This window comes from Pelodiscus sinensis, chromosome 6, assembly GCF_049634645.1.
Source record: "Pelodiscus sinensis isolate JC-2024 chromosome 6, ASM4963464v1, whole genome shotgun sequence".
NCBI classification, from domain to species: domain Eukaryota; kingdom Metazoa; phylum Chordata; order Testudines; family Trionychidae; genus Pelodiscus; species Pelodiscus sinensis.
The window spans coordinates 51754570-51769365 of NC_134716.1; the positions used below are offsets into that span (position 1 = coordinate 51754570).

General features: G+C 42.8%; 1 protein-coding gene across 2 annotated transcripts in view; it reads right to left on the reverse strand.

Annotated features, from left to right (window-relative positions):
- MEGF10 (multiple EGF like domains 10) overlaps positions 1-14796 on the reverse strand; it is a 176538-nt gene that overhangs the window by 44973 nt on the left and 116769 nt on the right. For both annotated transcript variants that reach the window (XM_006130122.4, XM_075931920.1), the window contains exons 10-12: positions 12944-13118; positions 11253-11373; positions 6580-6743 (exon numbers count right to left, since the gene is read on the reverse strand). In XM_006130122.4, the coding sequence (XP_006130184.1) occupies positions 6580-6743; positions 11253-11373; positions 12944-13118 (460 nt within the window). The remainder of the gene's footprint in view (positions 1-6579; positions 6744-11252; positions 11374-12943; positions 13119-14796) is intronic.

Here is a 14796-nt window from a genome sequence, read left to right on the forward strand (position 1 = left end):
GTGCCGCACGGCTACACGCGGCACAAACTAGGTAGTTCGGACTAGGCTTCTTAGTCCGAACTACCTAGTTCGTGCCGCGTGTAGCTGCGCGGCACGGGGTTCGAACGAGCAGGGATTTAAAAATGGCGGCGCCCAGTTTATGCAAATGAAGCCTGGGAAATTCAAATCCCGGGCTTCATTTGCAAGTGCGGTATGCCTACATTACCCTCCTAGTTTGAACTAGGAGGGTAGTGTAGACATACCCTAATTCTCTGTCAGTTACTGAACACTCACCAGTAACACTGCAGCTTCATTGCACTGTCCCACTAATGGCTTTCAAGTCTGTCTGAGACCTCGACAGACCTTGAAGGAGGGAGTAATTCAGGGTGTCTCTAGACTACATGGCTCCGTTGACAGAGCCATTTAGATGAGTTTACTTGACGTAGCAAAATGAAGCGGCGATTTAAATACTCGCGCTTTGTTTACATCAAAATGGCCGCCGCGCTGTGCTGATGATCAGCTGATCTGGCACAGTGGGGCAGTCTAGATGCACCGTGGTCGACAAGGAAAGCCTTTGTCGACTGCTCCAGTAAACCTCTCACAAGGCATACCGGAGCAGTCGACAAAGGCTTCCCTTGTCAACCACGGTGCGTCTAGACTGCCCCGCTGTGCAGGATCAGCTGATCGTCGGCACAGCGCGGTGGCCATTTTGATGCAAATGAAGCCATGTAGTCTAGATACACCCTCAGTCACCATATTTACTCTGTCCTTGAGTTCTCTATTAAAACTGTCAAGAAGGATACCGCTTAGTGCCAGACTTTTATAAAGATCTCAGTGGAATACAGAACTGTCATATGGAAGTACAACTTTAAGCTTGCAGTGATACTAGGACTGCATTTTACGTATAAATATTTTATAAACAAGCAAAACCAGGCTCACTTTCTTTTTATAAAATTCCCTTCTTCTTTATTTCAGTAAATACAGCATGACAACAGGAAGGATGCTTACTGATTGCAAATGGAGATGAGACATTGATGCAAGACAAAGATTATTTTTAGTGCTGGAGCATTTTTGTGGACTGATGCAAAGCTGGTATATGATGGATTTGATATAAGAGATCAAATTCTCCCCTAAGTTTCCCCAGTGCAATTCAGATGACGTTCACGGGATTCTAATGGCATTCCAGTTCTACTTGAATCTATCTTCAGTTAGGTTGGAGAGAGTATATTGGTTTTAAAGGTAACTCCCCATCAAACCACCAAGGAAAACCACTCAGTCTCCCAGAGAAATAAAAGTTTAGCAGTAATGTGCAACTACAGAAAAGAGAGTTGGAATCAAGATGAAATATATTTCAGAATAGGTAGTATAATCACACTTATGAGCTGGCACCGCATGCATAAAAGAAAACAAGAAAAGAAAAATACACAGCCCTGTTTTAAAAGGTAGTGTGGTAGGATAATTTAAATGCCAAGGCTAAAAAATGGGCATACTATAATAACATTACAACTTGAAATGCATCCTAAATCAAAACTGGTCTGCTGTTGCTTGATATTCCTTTTTATAGATTCCACAGGATTTAGCCATTCAATGACCAATCTTTCAGTTCCAAAGCAGAACAACTCTGCATGTGACTCAAGAAAGAGCAATGTGTTACTTATGTCAATAATCCATTTTAATGTAAGAAAGAAGAGGAGATTAAGGAAAAGTCCTTCCTTTGCATAGAGTCAGATTTGTGAAGAAAGAAAACCATCAAATATATTTTGGAAATGGGGTAATTTGTAAGTAAAACATAGCAGTAATTTACAAACTCACTCACTTTTGAATAATAATGTGAGCTATGATAGTAATAAAAAGATATGTCCTGTGATAACTGCAACAGAAATGACCAAGCCTAAAATTGTGTCTCAAATATGGAAAGATTTTTTTCTAGATCATATTGGACACAAGAAAAGTAATGAGGTTTGTTTACTTTCAAGTTTAATAACCATTGGAGATATGTGCTAAAAAATAAAACATCAGTGATTTGTGCAGAAAATTAATTAAAATCAAAACAATCTCCCCAAAATTTAACTCCTGATTGTTCCTTAAGTAGAGCAGTTAGACATGTTATACTTCAGCTTCTCCAACTACCATGTCAATGACAATAATGGAGCTAAGCAAAACACACAGATGTGGATATGGAAGGGATGGTTCATGTGCAATTCAGATAATTCCTCTGTAACTAAATTAACCCAATTAATCCATAAATCCACATGAGAGTTTTCTTTACAAAAAGTTTTCTTTTAATTAGAAGACAAGTTTTCATTGGAAATAAATTTCTGATTTTTTTAATTTCTGAAGTGTTTCTGAAACAAAACATTTAGTGAAAAAAACAATTCCTTTTTTTAAAAAAATCCAAAGTTTTCATTTTGAAAGTGTTTTCCTCCCTCAATAGCTGTCACTTCCCCTTTGAAAGATGCATTTTCAAAGACAAAATAACACTTCTCTTTTAAGCCTTAACACATAAAATTAAAAGTATTCCTTTAAAAAGAGAAAGTTAGTTTATTTCACTCCCAATTTTTTGCTTTTTCCTGGCTGCAAAAACTGGGGAACAGTGAGAAAGTGTGTTCCTCACAGACCTCTCTCATATTTTATGTGAGAAAACTGAAATTTCTCAATGGGAACATTTCAAAGGGGGATTTTCCTAATTAACATTTTCCTGTGAAAAATCTCAGTACCTGTAGAGAGAAACTACTATACTAGAGGAAGGGTCTGCAGAAGAAAAAGAAAAAAAGAGACAAACAGATTTGTAGATCTCTGGAAGCAAATAAAGAAGAGATGGAAATAGAATTGAGGAAGTAAAAGGTAAGGAAGTAAAAACTGAAAGAAATGAGACAGTGAAGCTTTGCTTTACTTTTTATTCTGTCTTTAGAGTCTGACTCATAGTACACCCAAAGATATTGCATAAAACTCAGTTTTACACTGATTATAAAGTTTCCTCTGTTAACATGATTTTCTTTGTGCTTCCCTAAGCCCTGGTCTACACTAGGATCTTATTCTAAAATAACGCCCCCAAGTTCGAATTTACAAGTGGTGTGTCCACACTACCACACCCGTTATTTCAAAACAGTGGGCCATGGAATTCAAACTCTGTACTCCTGCTTTTCACAAGGAGTAACACTAATTCCAAAAAAGTAATTTTGAAATTATGTTAGTGTGGATGTTCTGGTGCAGCAAATTCAAACTTATTGGCCTTCGGGAGTTCTCCCGCAGCTCTCCAGAGTGCTTCCTGGGGCTCTAAGTTCTAGGTAGTGCATCCACATTAATGGAGCCTGCATTGGACTAATTTTGATGGTTCCCCATAGTGAGGACATGCTAGTTTGAATTTGTTAAATTGGGAGTTCTTAAGTCGAATTTAATAATTTCAAAATAGTTTCCTAGTATAGACATGGCCTAAGACAGGAGTGGGCAATATTTTTTGATGAGAAGCCACTCCAAGAATTTGGAAAGTGGTTGAGGGCTGTACTCTTCTATGATATTAATGGAGGAAGTGCAGGTTTTGGATTAAAGGTTGGATACAGAAGGGAGTTTGGGGTAATGGGGGAAGTCTGGGTGAAGGAGGCAGTTGTGACCTGGGGCACTGGGATGGAGTGCAGGAGGTTGTACTGTGACCTAGGGCAGGGAATTGGGGTACAGGAGGGGGTGCAGGGATTTGGGTTATGAGCTAGAGCAGGAGGGGACTCATCTGTGGCAAGGAATTGGGATGCTGATCTAGGAGGGCATATGGGTACCGGAGGGGAGCAGAGGATCTAGGTATGTAGAGTAGGGGGCAGGAGTGGGGGGCAGAGAGTTGGAGAAGGGAGGGACTGGGGTGCTAGAGGCAGGCTTTGGCCAGGAGTCTTACTGGCCAGCAGCTATTCCTGAATCAGCCTCCCTTCCTGCCAGTGTTCCCTCTAAGCCTGTGGTTCTCAACTGGTGGTCCATGGACCACTGGTGGTCCATGGTGACTTTTTCGGTGTTCCACAGAAACACTGTCCAAAGTCACATGGCGTGAGCAGGCACCACCATTAGGCTGTTTTACGCTGTGTTCACAAGCACGTGCTGCGTCATCCATAGCGTCACCTAGGATTCAACCGCGTTGTGTTGCCAGTAACTTCCGTCTGAGACTCTGAGCGTCAGTGTAGCTGCCGCTGTCATGCTGAGCGGCTGCTGTGTCATTCGTCCTGTGCTACATGTGCTGTTTTACAGGTGCGGTGTAGTTTGTTTATAATGGCAACAACAGGAAGAAATGTCAAGTGCAAGCATTCAGAGGACTACATCAAATTTGGCTTCACTTGTCAAGAAAAAGAAGGCATGGATTTGCCACGTTATTTGTTTCAAAGTCTTGGGGAATGACTCAATGAAGCTGTCTAAGCTGAAAATCCATCTCAAAAAGTGTCACCCCAACTTGTTGCAAAAGGATGAAGATTATTTTGAGCGGCAGTTATCAGGTCTGAAACGGCAGCGCCTCGACTCAACAAGTGCATTCTACAATAAGACAAGCAATGCAGTGCGTGCTTCCTACATTGTTACATACGAAGTTGCACAGGCCAAGAAGCCTCATACTATTGTAGAGCAACTTGTGTTCCCCTGTGCAAAAGAGATGGTGCAGCTTGTTCTTGGCGAGGAAGCAGCAAGGACGCTGAATGATATATCTGTCTCTAATGACACAGTATCGAGACGGATAAATGAGATATCACAGAACATCAGTGAACAAGTTGTAGATGAAATAAAGAAGTCTCCGTTGTTTGCCATACAACTGGATGAATCGACCGACGTCGCATTGTGCTCTCAGCTATTGGTGTTCGCACGATACATGGTTGAGGGATACTTCAAAGATGAGTTTCTTTATTGTAAGACTCTTGATACCACCATAAAGGCTCAGGATGTGATGGAAATTGTTAACAATTTCTTTGAAGTACATGGTTTGGCTTGGGTAAATCTTGTGGGTGTCACCACTTTCCATATGTGGATGCCATGCTCGGGGAAAAGGAAGCCATTCGGACGCAAATTCTTGATCATTTACGGAAGCTACGAGACGAATTCCAACGATACTTTCTGGAGGTGGACAGGACAAGGGATGGATTATCTTTCATCAGAAATCCATTTACAACAGATGTTAATAGTGTTCCAGAGGATCTGCAGGAGGAATTCTTGGATCTGAAAAATGATTTTGCGGCTCAAGACGTGTACCAGCAGTCTACCATAGAGAAATTTTGGGCCAGCGTGACTGGGAGTTACCCAGCTCTGTCAGCACACACAGTCAGATTTCTTTTGCCATTTGTATCAACTTATATGTGAGAGACTGGATTTTCGTGTTTGTTGCACATTAAGTCCAAACAGAGGAATCGGCTTGCAGTGGAAAGCGATATTCATTGTGCATTATCAAGTATCACTTAAACATTGAAAAGCTTGTCAGTAAGAAGAGAATCCAAAAATCGGTTAGTAAATAAATTTCAAACCAAAATGTTCATTGTCTGCTCTTTTTTATTATGTCTCAAAAAGGAGGTGGTCCAAGAAAATGTTTTGATTGGCCTAGCGGTCTGTGGTCTGAAACGAGTTGAGAACCACTGCTCTAAGCGGCATGGCAGCACAGCTTCATAGGTGATTAATCAGCCCCGCCCAGTCAGTTTAATCCACGGAGCCCTGAACCTCTGACTGGGTGGGGCTGATGAATCTCCTCTGAAGCTGTGCTGCCATGCAGTTTAGAGGGAAAACTGCTGCCTGCCCCACATCCACACAGGCAGCAACCATGTGCTCTGGAGCCCCTTGTGCTTCGTGGCTGCCTGTTATTGAAACAGTCAGCTCTCATTGGCCAGTTTCTTGCTAGAAACTGGCCAATGGGATTGTGCTGATGGCAGGACCAGCTCTTAAAGCTTTCTCTCTTCCCCTCTGGACTCTCAGTTTTTAAAGAAAAACCACTCTGCAGCTGCGTTTCTGAGCGGCGTGTGGATGGGGTGAGACAAGTGGGGAGCCTGCCTTGGACTCCCCGCAGCGTCTGTGGGCTGAATATGGTGACCTGTCAGGCTGGATCTGGCTCCAGGGCCATATTTTGCCCTGGCTTTGCCTAAGAGGTTGCTTAAATCTTAAAAGTAGTAGACAAAGCTGTGAAACAGAGGAAGGAAACAAGATACTACATCAGGTTATGTACATCTGATTGAAGGAGACAGATTTTCATCTGGGTTTTATTTTCATACTGGAAGACAAACTAACCTAGTTAAAAACACATTCTTATTATATTCAGAGTAATTTGTGTTAATTGGAGGATACATTTTTATTTCTTTCCCGTGCTCAATCTGAAGTAACTGCATTGAAATAGTTTAGGTGACTCCTGCTTTATATTGCTGTAACTAAGAACAGAATTTGGTTCTAACTAAGCTTCTAAACAAGTTCTAAAACAGTCAGTGAAACATTTGGATTCAAATTTTCAATGCAAAGGCCCCAAAAAAGTACTGTATATTCATTTATGCAGCTGAGACGTACCACTGAACTCAGCAGAAATACTCTCAGTTGGAAATTTTGCAGGAAGAGGGCACTAGTGATAGAAACCCCATAGCTTATCACTGAGTGAATTTTAATTACCTGGCAAGTGAGTTCACATTTTTCCCCTCTCCATCCTGGAGCACAGGTACAGGTTCCATCCAGAGCATTACAAGCTCCTCCATTAAGGCACTGGCAAGTTAAATTACAGCCAAGACCCCATGTGCCACTGGGACAGTTTATTGAACAATCCACACCATGCCAACCTGCCACAACAAAAATAAAGTGTCATATTAAACATAGACATGTTCCTCTTCCTTTGCTCAGAGATTCCTCTTCTGAAATCTCTCAGGGTATGTCTACATTACAGTGTTATTTCAAAATAGCATTTTGCTATTTTGAAATAGCACATCCACACTGAGTGGACTGTGAATCGCATTTAAGGCTGGCCGGCACAGATTCCAGCAGGACACCAGGTCAGGACTTACTGTGTGGGGCTGCTGCCTCAGGCTATCCGAGGTCTGTGCTTAAAGGGACCCCCCTGGACAGCCAGTTCTCAAGTTTCCCTGCTTGCTTGTCCACCTCAATGAGGGACAGCAAAGCATTTTGTCCCTGAGTGCTCTGGTTGCCCTCACTCAGGACACCACAGCACTCTGCAATGTGGAGCCAGAGCTGCCCCTGGGCACTTTGGTGCTTCTCATGGACGCATTGCTGTGAGCCTGGCTGCACTTTCTGCAGGCTGCCATCCGGGAGGTCCATCAGAGGGCTGTCAGTATCCAGGAGGCTCTGTGGGAGAGCTTCCACCCTTAGGAGCGCTAAGAGCCTCCCTGGTCTGCCCCACTGGGGGCTTGTGCCTCATTCCTCCCTCACGTCCTTCCACTTACTCCTCCCTAACCCCCATTCCTGATGTCAAATAAAATACATGTATTTTCATGAACACAAACTCTCTTTATTTAGCAAAACTGGGGGGAAGGGAATGAAACTCTGGTGAGACTAGGGAAAGGAGGCAGGAGAGGGGAGAAGAGAGGGTGGGAGAGGGGAGGGGGAAACCTGGGAGGAGGGAACTAGAAGGGGGAAGCCAGGGGAAGGGAAAATCAGAGCTCAGGATTGGGGTCTCGCTGGACCAACTTGATTGTCATGCAAACCTGCTCCTGGGTTTGTATGGGACCTTTGGTGGCCAGGCTGGCAGCTATCCTGCCATAAATGGCCGTGTTCCTCTGTCTAGTGTGGAGATCATGGACATTGGGGGCATTCCCCCCAAACCTGAATAAGGTCCATGACCTCCACCCTGGACCAGGAAGGCACCCACCTTCTCTGGGTCCTGACAGGCTCCTGGGAGCTGGCAGACTGCTCCTGAGGAGCGGTAGAGGGCTGGCTGCCAGTGATTTGAGGCCACTGGGTCGGGGCAGTGACTGCTGGCTCTGGGCTGGCAGGCTTGGAGTTGGCACAAGCACTGTGGCCAGAGTCTACCCCTTTAAGGGCTCCAGTGGGGGGGGGGGGAGTGGAGTGTTCTTGGTTGAGGCTGGAGTGGCCACCAGGGCACCCTGGGAAGCCTAGAGGCCCCCTATTTTGAAATAAGTGTCTACACAGCACTTATTTCGAAATAGCTATTTCGAGTTTGGCGTTATTCCTCGTGGAATGAGGTTTACCAAATTCGAAATAAGTGCTCCGCTATTTCAAATTTATTTCAAAATAAATAAATTTGGGTGTGTAGATGCTAGGAAAGTTATTTCAAAATAAGGGCTGTTATTTCAAAATAACTTTGCTGTGTAGACATACCCTCAGTGATATACAGCAGCAGAGATAACATTAACTACGACTATGAGAGAGTATTAGTCATCCTACCTGAGCACTTGCTCAGGTTCAGAAAGAGGTGCCCTTGAGCACCTCTAACAGCAGTGCACAGCACAGTTTGTAGATGTGTGCCAAAATATGAAAGCAATACCTTGAGAATGTTCAAAATGCACTAAGCTATTTGAATTCTGCAAGGGCCAGCATAAGGAAAGAATTTAATCCTTAGAAAATAGGGTCAGTTCTTAAAGTTGCTCATATAAAGTATGTATTAGCTATTCTTTTAGTAGTTTTTCTGATGGGCTCTTTAGAGACTGCATTCAATGCAGACAGAGCTATGATGTAGTATTAACAGTAGTCTTGACAGAAGAAATGAAGGATAAAAAAAGATCAATGTGAGGTGTGTTTTTCCTAAGACACATATAAGATACTTCAGGAAATGTCATACTTCCTCCTGAATATTTAAAAATAACCCAGTAAATCTTATAAGCACCTTCTAATTTGAAGTCAGAAAAATGTGGTTAAGTCAGAAAAATGAGTCAGGGAGTACACAGAAGCAAGCAGAAAAGCAGAAAGCTGGTAAAAACATGATATTATACATCTATTAGATTTAACTTCCATGCAGCCATATGTTGTCATTGACAGTGACACAAGTTAGGTTTCTAATTCTATGCTCTGTTTACAATAAGCGGAGGTAAATATAACTCTACTGAATCTAATCAATAAGCTATTGGCAACACGTGTTGTCATGAATTTGCCTTGTGCTCTGGATTTCTAACTGTAGAACTTAGGGGTTAATTCAGGGAAAATATTTATTGCAAGTATTTCGTTGCAATAATTAAAATATGGAAACTTTTTCGACAATACTCTTTCCAGGATTTGTGTTCTATCTCTTCACTCCCTACATTGCCTCCCATAATACAAACATCATTAAAGTAGGCAATTCCATGAAGAATCATATAACATTAGAATGGTCAAAGTATGTCATATTCCCCAAACACACTCTGATACCTCTAACTCACCCCCCAAATCTGTTCCACTTCCCATCACAGACTCATGACTAGTCGTCTTGCTTCCTGCTAAGGCTAGTCAACAACATGGTTGTTAATAAAAAAATGTAGAGGAATTTGTTGGAAAAAATACCTATAATCAGATGGAACATTTGAAAATGGAAGGTAAACTCCTGGTCCCACTGAAATCAATGGGGTTTCACTCAGAGCTCTTCACAAATATCATAAATGGGATAAATGTGATTTTCACCTTATTTAGAAATTGCGTCCCATGCTATTTTTGCTATGACAAGTACTTGTTTAATATTTAGTAAACAATTACATCCAGGGTTTTTTCATCTTAGTATTAATTATTTGGGGGTAAAATTGTATATTTTGTTCAGTTATCACAAGTCCAAACAAATGAACAGGGGCTTTGGTCAGAGGCTTGGAGAAAACAATCTTTCTCCTCACACTCCTGCCATTTGGCTGCAAGTCCAAATTTGTCCACTGCCACTATTCCTGATTACAGTTGTAGCTAAAGATTCTGGCACACCTGATACTTGGAGAATTTAGCTCCATAAACCCCGAGTGGAAAATCAAGTAGTCACTTCCCTGCTAATTCTGCCACAACTCCATGTGCCCTTCACTGTAAAGCACCAGTGTAAACAGGCTCCCAGCACTGGGAGTTACTCCTGGAGGAGGTTTGCATACAGCACTAGGAAAGCTCTCTCTCAGCGCTAGTGCTATGACCCCACTGCCACAGCTACAGGCTGTGCTGCCGCAGCCGTGCTTTACATTCAGCAGTGTAGACTCCACCTAAGGAATCAGGAACTTTAGAGGAGAGCTTCATGGCACATAGAAGGTGCAGGATTCTCAGCAGTTTGTGGGCTGCCCATTATCCCTGACCAAGATGATTATCCTCATGTTAAGCAGCAGCACAGTCAAGATGATGATCCTGCTTTTAAGATTTTCTCCACCTGAAGATGGTAGGGAGAAAACCTCAGGCTTTGTGTGTATAAGAAAATATTCTTAGGTGTGCCTTCATGTTAAATATTCCTTTGGACAGGACCTGCATGGAGACATGAGAAATGGCTGCAGAACCTTGTGTAGGAGAAGGATAATGGAGTTCTTGTCATTCTTTCTATCTGCAAAACACAAAGCTGAGGAATTTGCAAACAGTCTGCATCCCTGCCATATACAGGCCACATCACACAAGTATCTGGTGTGCGAGGTGAGCTGGGGAGAGGCAGGTGGTACTTACAGGTTTTATCAGTTATTACAAGTTCTGACAGGGAGACAGGACTAAGCAGGAAAGTAGAAGGTTATGGAAGAAAGTGGGATGGGTGATATTGATGGATGCAGCGACAGCTGAGTGGGATCAAAGTGAGGGTGCTGAGGAATGATGGCGAAGCTAAGAAAGGGAAGTAGGGAAAGTGTTGCAACTGGGTCAAAGAACAATTGGGCAACATAGGATTGAGCAGGAAAGCTAAAGGGAAATCAAGGTGGAAATTATGATTTGGAGGGTAAAAATAGTGATGCTGAATGGACAGGTATGGGGTAGAAGGCTGCAGTGGCCCAGAGCTTGCTCAGATTCATGCTAATTTGGAGTGTGAGTAGAAAAGTAAGAGTGCTGACAAATAACTCACTCATAAGGAAAGCTACAGTGACGTGTGCTCAGCAATTCCTGAGAGTAGCATCCTGGCTTGGGGATGATCCCCCTCAGCCACAAATCCAGTGTGACCTGCACAGAGAGCAATGAGTGTACAAAGTGGCAAGGGCAAGCTGCCCACAATCGTCGCTAGGGAGATATTTCTTGGTTTGTCACTATTATGAACAGTGAAGGGACCCAGGCCTTAGTGCCTGGCTCTTTTAAAATTTAAGTTTGTGTTTATTTCTTCTTCTCTATTTCAAAAGCTCATGTTCAGGTGTATTAATAACTTATATTGATAACTGATTACAGAGATGGGAGACTAATTTGTTAGGCACTCTGACCTGCTTTGCAGGAACAAGAACCATCCACGGGAGAACAGATGGCTTGATTTTTGCAGTTGCACACAGAGGAACAATTTACTCCATAGGTTCCCAGAGGGCAAGGAGTAGCACAATCAGAATCCTAAAACATACACAAATATGTTAAAATTATTTGACAAAACATCAATGAGAGTTCAAATAAAAAAAATATCACCAGCACGTTCTCTAACCCTAGATTATACTGTCAACCCCCTTCTGAGAAGACTGACTGTTGTTTCAGTGTTACAAGTAACTTGCAGAAAACTTGCAGACCGTCTCACATGCTACGCTGTCATCAGGTAAGCCTGGGTTTACAGGAACGCATTAAGCATTTTAATACTCCTTAAATCTACAATAAGTATTTGTTTTATATTAATTGATATAGGAGAGCACATCACATATTTGCCAACACTTGGTTAAGCCAATATTCAGCATTACTGTACAAAGAAGCAATTTATAAAAGTAGAGTGTAGTGTAAAATGCTAATGGAAAATAATTTGGACATATACAAGTATCAGAGGGGTAGCCGTGTTAGTCTGAATCTGCATAAACAATGAGAAGTCCTGTGACACCTTACAGACTAAGGGTATGTCTACACTAGCCCCCAGTTCAAACTAGGGAGGCTAATGTAGGCATTCGAAGTTGCAAATGAAGCCCGGGATTTAAATATCCCGGGCTTTATTTGCACGTTCCCGTCTGGTCACCATTTTTAAATTCCACTAGTCCGAAGTAACTGCCCGCGGCTACACGGGGCAGTGAAACAGTAATTCGAACTAAGTCCTTAGTTTGAATTAACTCTTACTCCTCATGGAATGAAACTTAGTTCGAATTACCGTTTCACTGCCGCGTGTAGCTGCGGACAGTTCCTTCGGACTAGTGGAATTAAAAAATGGCGAACCGGACGGGAATGTGCAAATAAAGCCCGGGATATTTAAATCCCAGGCTTCATTTGCAACTTCGAATGTCTACATTAGCCTCCCTAGTTCAAACTAGGGGGCTAGAGTAGACATACCCTAACAGCGGCTATCTGTTAAGACCCACTATCTGATGAAATAGGTCTTTGCCAACGAAAGCTTATGCTCCAAAAATCTGTTAGTCTATAAGGTGCCACAGGACTTTTCATTGTTTATGGACATATGCAATGCAATATTCCAAAAATATCATTTGATTAAAGTGTTCTTTCTACTATACACATATTATAGCTATTAGTGCTAGAAGAAAAGAAGTACCATACTATGTCTTGAAGGTTACATTTTTAGTATAATCCTATGCAAGAACATCTGTGAGAACCACTGAAATTGGGCATCATGATTTGTAGAAATAACTGTATTCGTTGTAGTTTTTACTATAAAATAGTTAGTTAAATTCACATATTAGTGCTGCAACAGACACAGTTCCCCCCCTCCTCTGATTCCTTCCTGTTGTAGTAAGTACAGACTCCTCTTTAGCACTTTCCCATTCTCATCACTACATGATTTTTAAGAGCAATTTTTATCCTTTATGACCCTGTCTGACAAGGAGCTAAGAGACTCCTGAGAAGTGGCAAACTGAATGTCTTCACCTCCCATTAACTTCACATTAACTCTCAACATTTCCTTGAATAAGGCCCTAAATGAAGGAAGTAAAAGCGGGGGGGAGGGGGAAGAACAACTGTGAACTTTAGAATTATTTACCTTAAATCCAGGGGCACAGATGCATTTTCCTGTCACACTGTCACAGTCAGCACCATTTTGGCAGCTGCAGATCTGTTGACAAGATTTGCCATAGAATCCAGGAGAACATGTCTCATTACAGTAGAGTCCAGACCAGCCTGGCTTGCAGGAGCATTCTCCAGACATAGGATGACAGCTGGCAGAACAGGATGAAAGAAAGAAATAATTTGGGACCAAATCTGACACCAAGGTCCCAATATAATTTTTTTCAGAGAACAACTTATTGTTACAAATATGTTGTTTAAAGAACTTCATATACTATTGTCAGGGCTGTCCTGCACTATAGCACTCTGAGAGCAGAAGGAGGGGGCTCACATAAAACCTTAAATACCTTGCCTCTATTGGCTCTGCTTACAACAAAAAAAAGCAAAAACAAAAAAAAACTCCCCAGAGTCACAGATGCACTGGCTCTGAGAGAAAAAAAACCCAAAGCTGCCACCATCAAGTGATTTCACCCTAAAAAACAGGAGAGAACACTTGTATTCCGTCCCCAGGAGTATCCCAAGCACTTCTGCCCCAAAAAGAGCTTGAAAAAAGAAAAACAAGGTACAGTTTCTGGTAGTTGACTGCCCAGTCTTAGGCAGGCAAATACACCCACAGACTCCCTCTCCCCCCCCCCCCCCGGTTACTTTCCAAGACACAAGAATCAAATCATCACCTTAAAAGTTATTTTTATTAACAAACAAAAGATAGACTTGATAAAGCATACTTGGTTGCTAGATGTACAGAGCAACTAAGTAAAAAATTAAAACACAGAGAAAATCTCTGGGAACAACTCTTAGGGTACGTCTACCCTACAACGTTAATTCGAACTAACTTAGTTCGAATTAGTTAATTCTAAGAACTAAGCTAATTCGAACTAATGAATCCAGACTAAAAAACTAGTTCGAATTAGCGTTTTGCTAATTCGAACTAGCATGTCCACATTAAGTGGACTTAAGGATGGCCGGAAGCAATGCCGGCAGGGCATCAGAGGAGGACTTAGAGCGTGGAGATGCTGTCTCAGGTTAGCCAAGGGCTGTGCTTAAAGGGTCCCGACCCCCACCCCCGACAGACAGTTCTATGGGGTGCCCTGCTTGCAAAGCAGTCCTGGCTTGGATTGCCCGGAGTACCCACACTGGGCACATCACAGCACTCGGCCATCAGACCGGCTACACTTGCCGCAGGCTGCCATCTGGGGAGAGGGAGCAATTGGGGGGCTGCAGGAGAGCTTCCACCCCCAAAAGCCCGCAGAGCCAGCCCAGTCCTCTCCATTGGGTGCTCGTACCCCATTCCTCCCTCACTTCCTTCCACTTACCCTTCCCTAGCCCCTCTTCTTGATGTACAAAATAAAGGACAATTGTGTTCAAAAATTGAATCTGACTTTATTGAACAAATCTGGGGGAGACTGGGAAAAGGAGGTGGGAGAGGGGAAGAGAGAGGGTGGGAGAGGGGAGGGCAACTAAAATGATCAGGGGTTGGGAACAGATCCCATATGAAGAGAGGCTAAAGAGACTGGGACTTATCAGCTTAGAAAAGAGGAGACGGAGGGGGGACAGGATAGAGGTCTCTAAAAGCATGAGTGGGGTGGAGAGGGTGCATACAGAAAAGTTTTTCATTAGTTCCCACAAAGAAGGACTAGAGGACACCAAAGGAAAGGAATGGGTAACAGGCTTCAAACTAGTAACAGAAAGTTGTTCTTCACAAAGCAAAGAGTCAACCTTTGGAACTCCTTGCTGCAGGAGGCTGTGAAGGCTAGAACTAGAACAGAGTTTAAAGGGACGTGAGATCAAGTCATGGAGGTTGGGTCCATGGAGTGGTATTAGCCAGGGGGT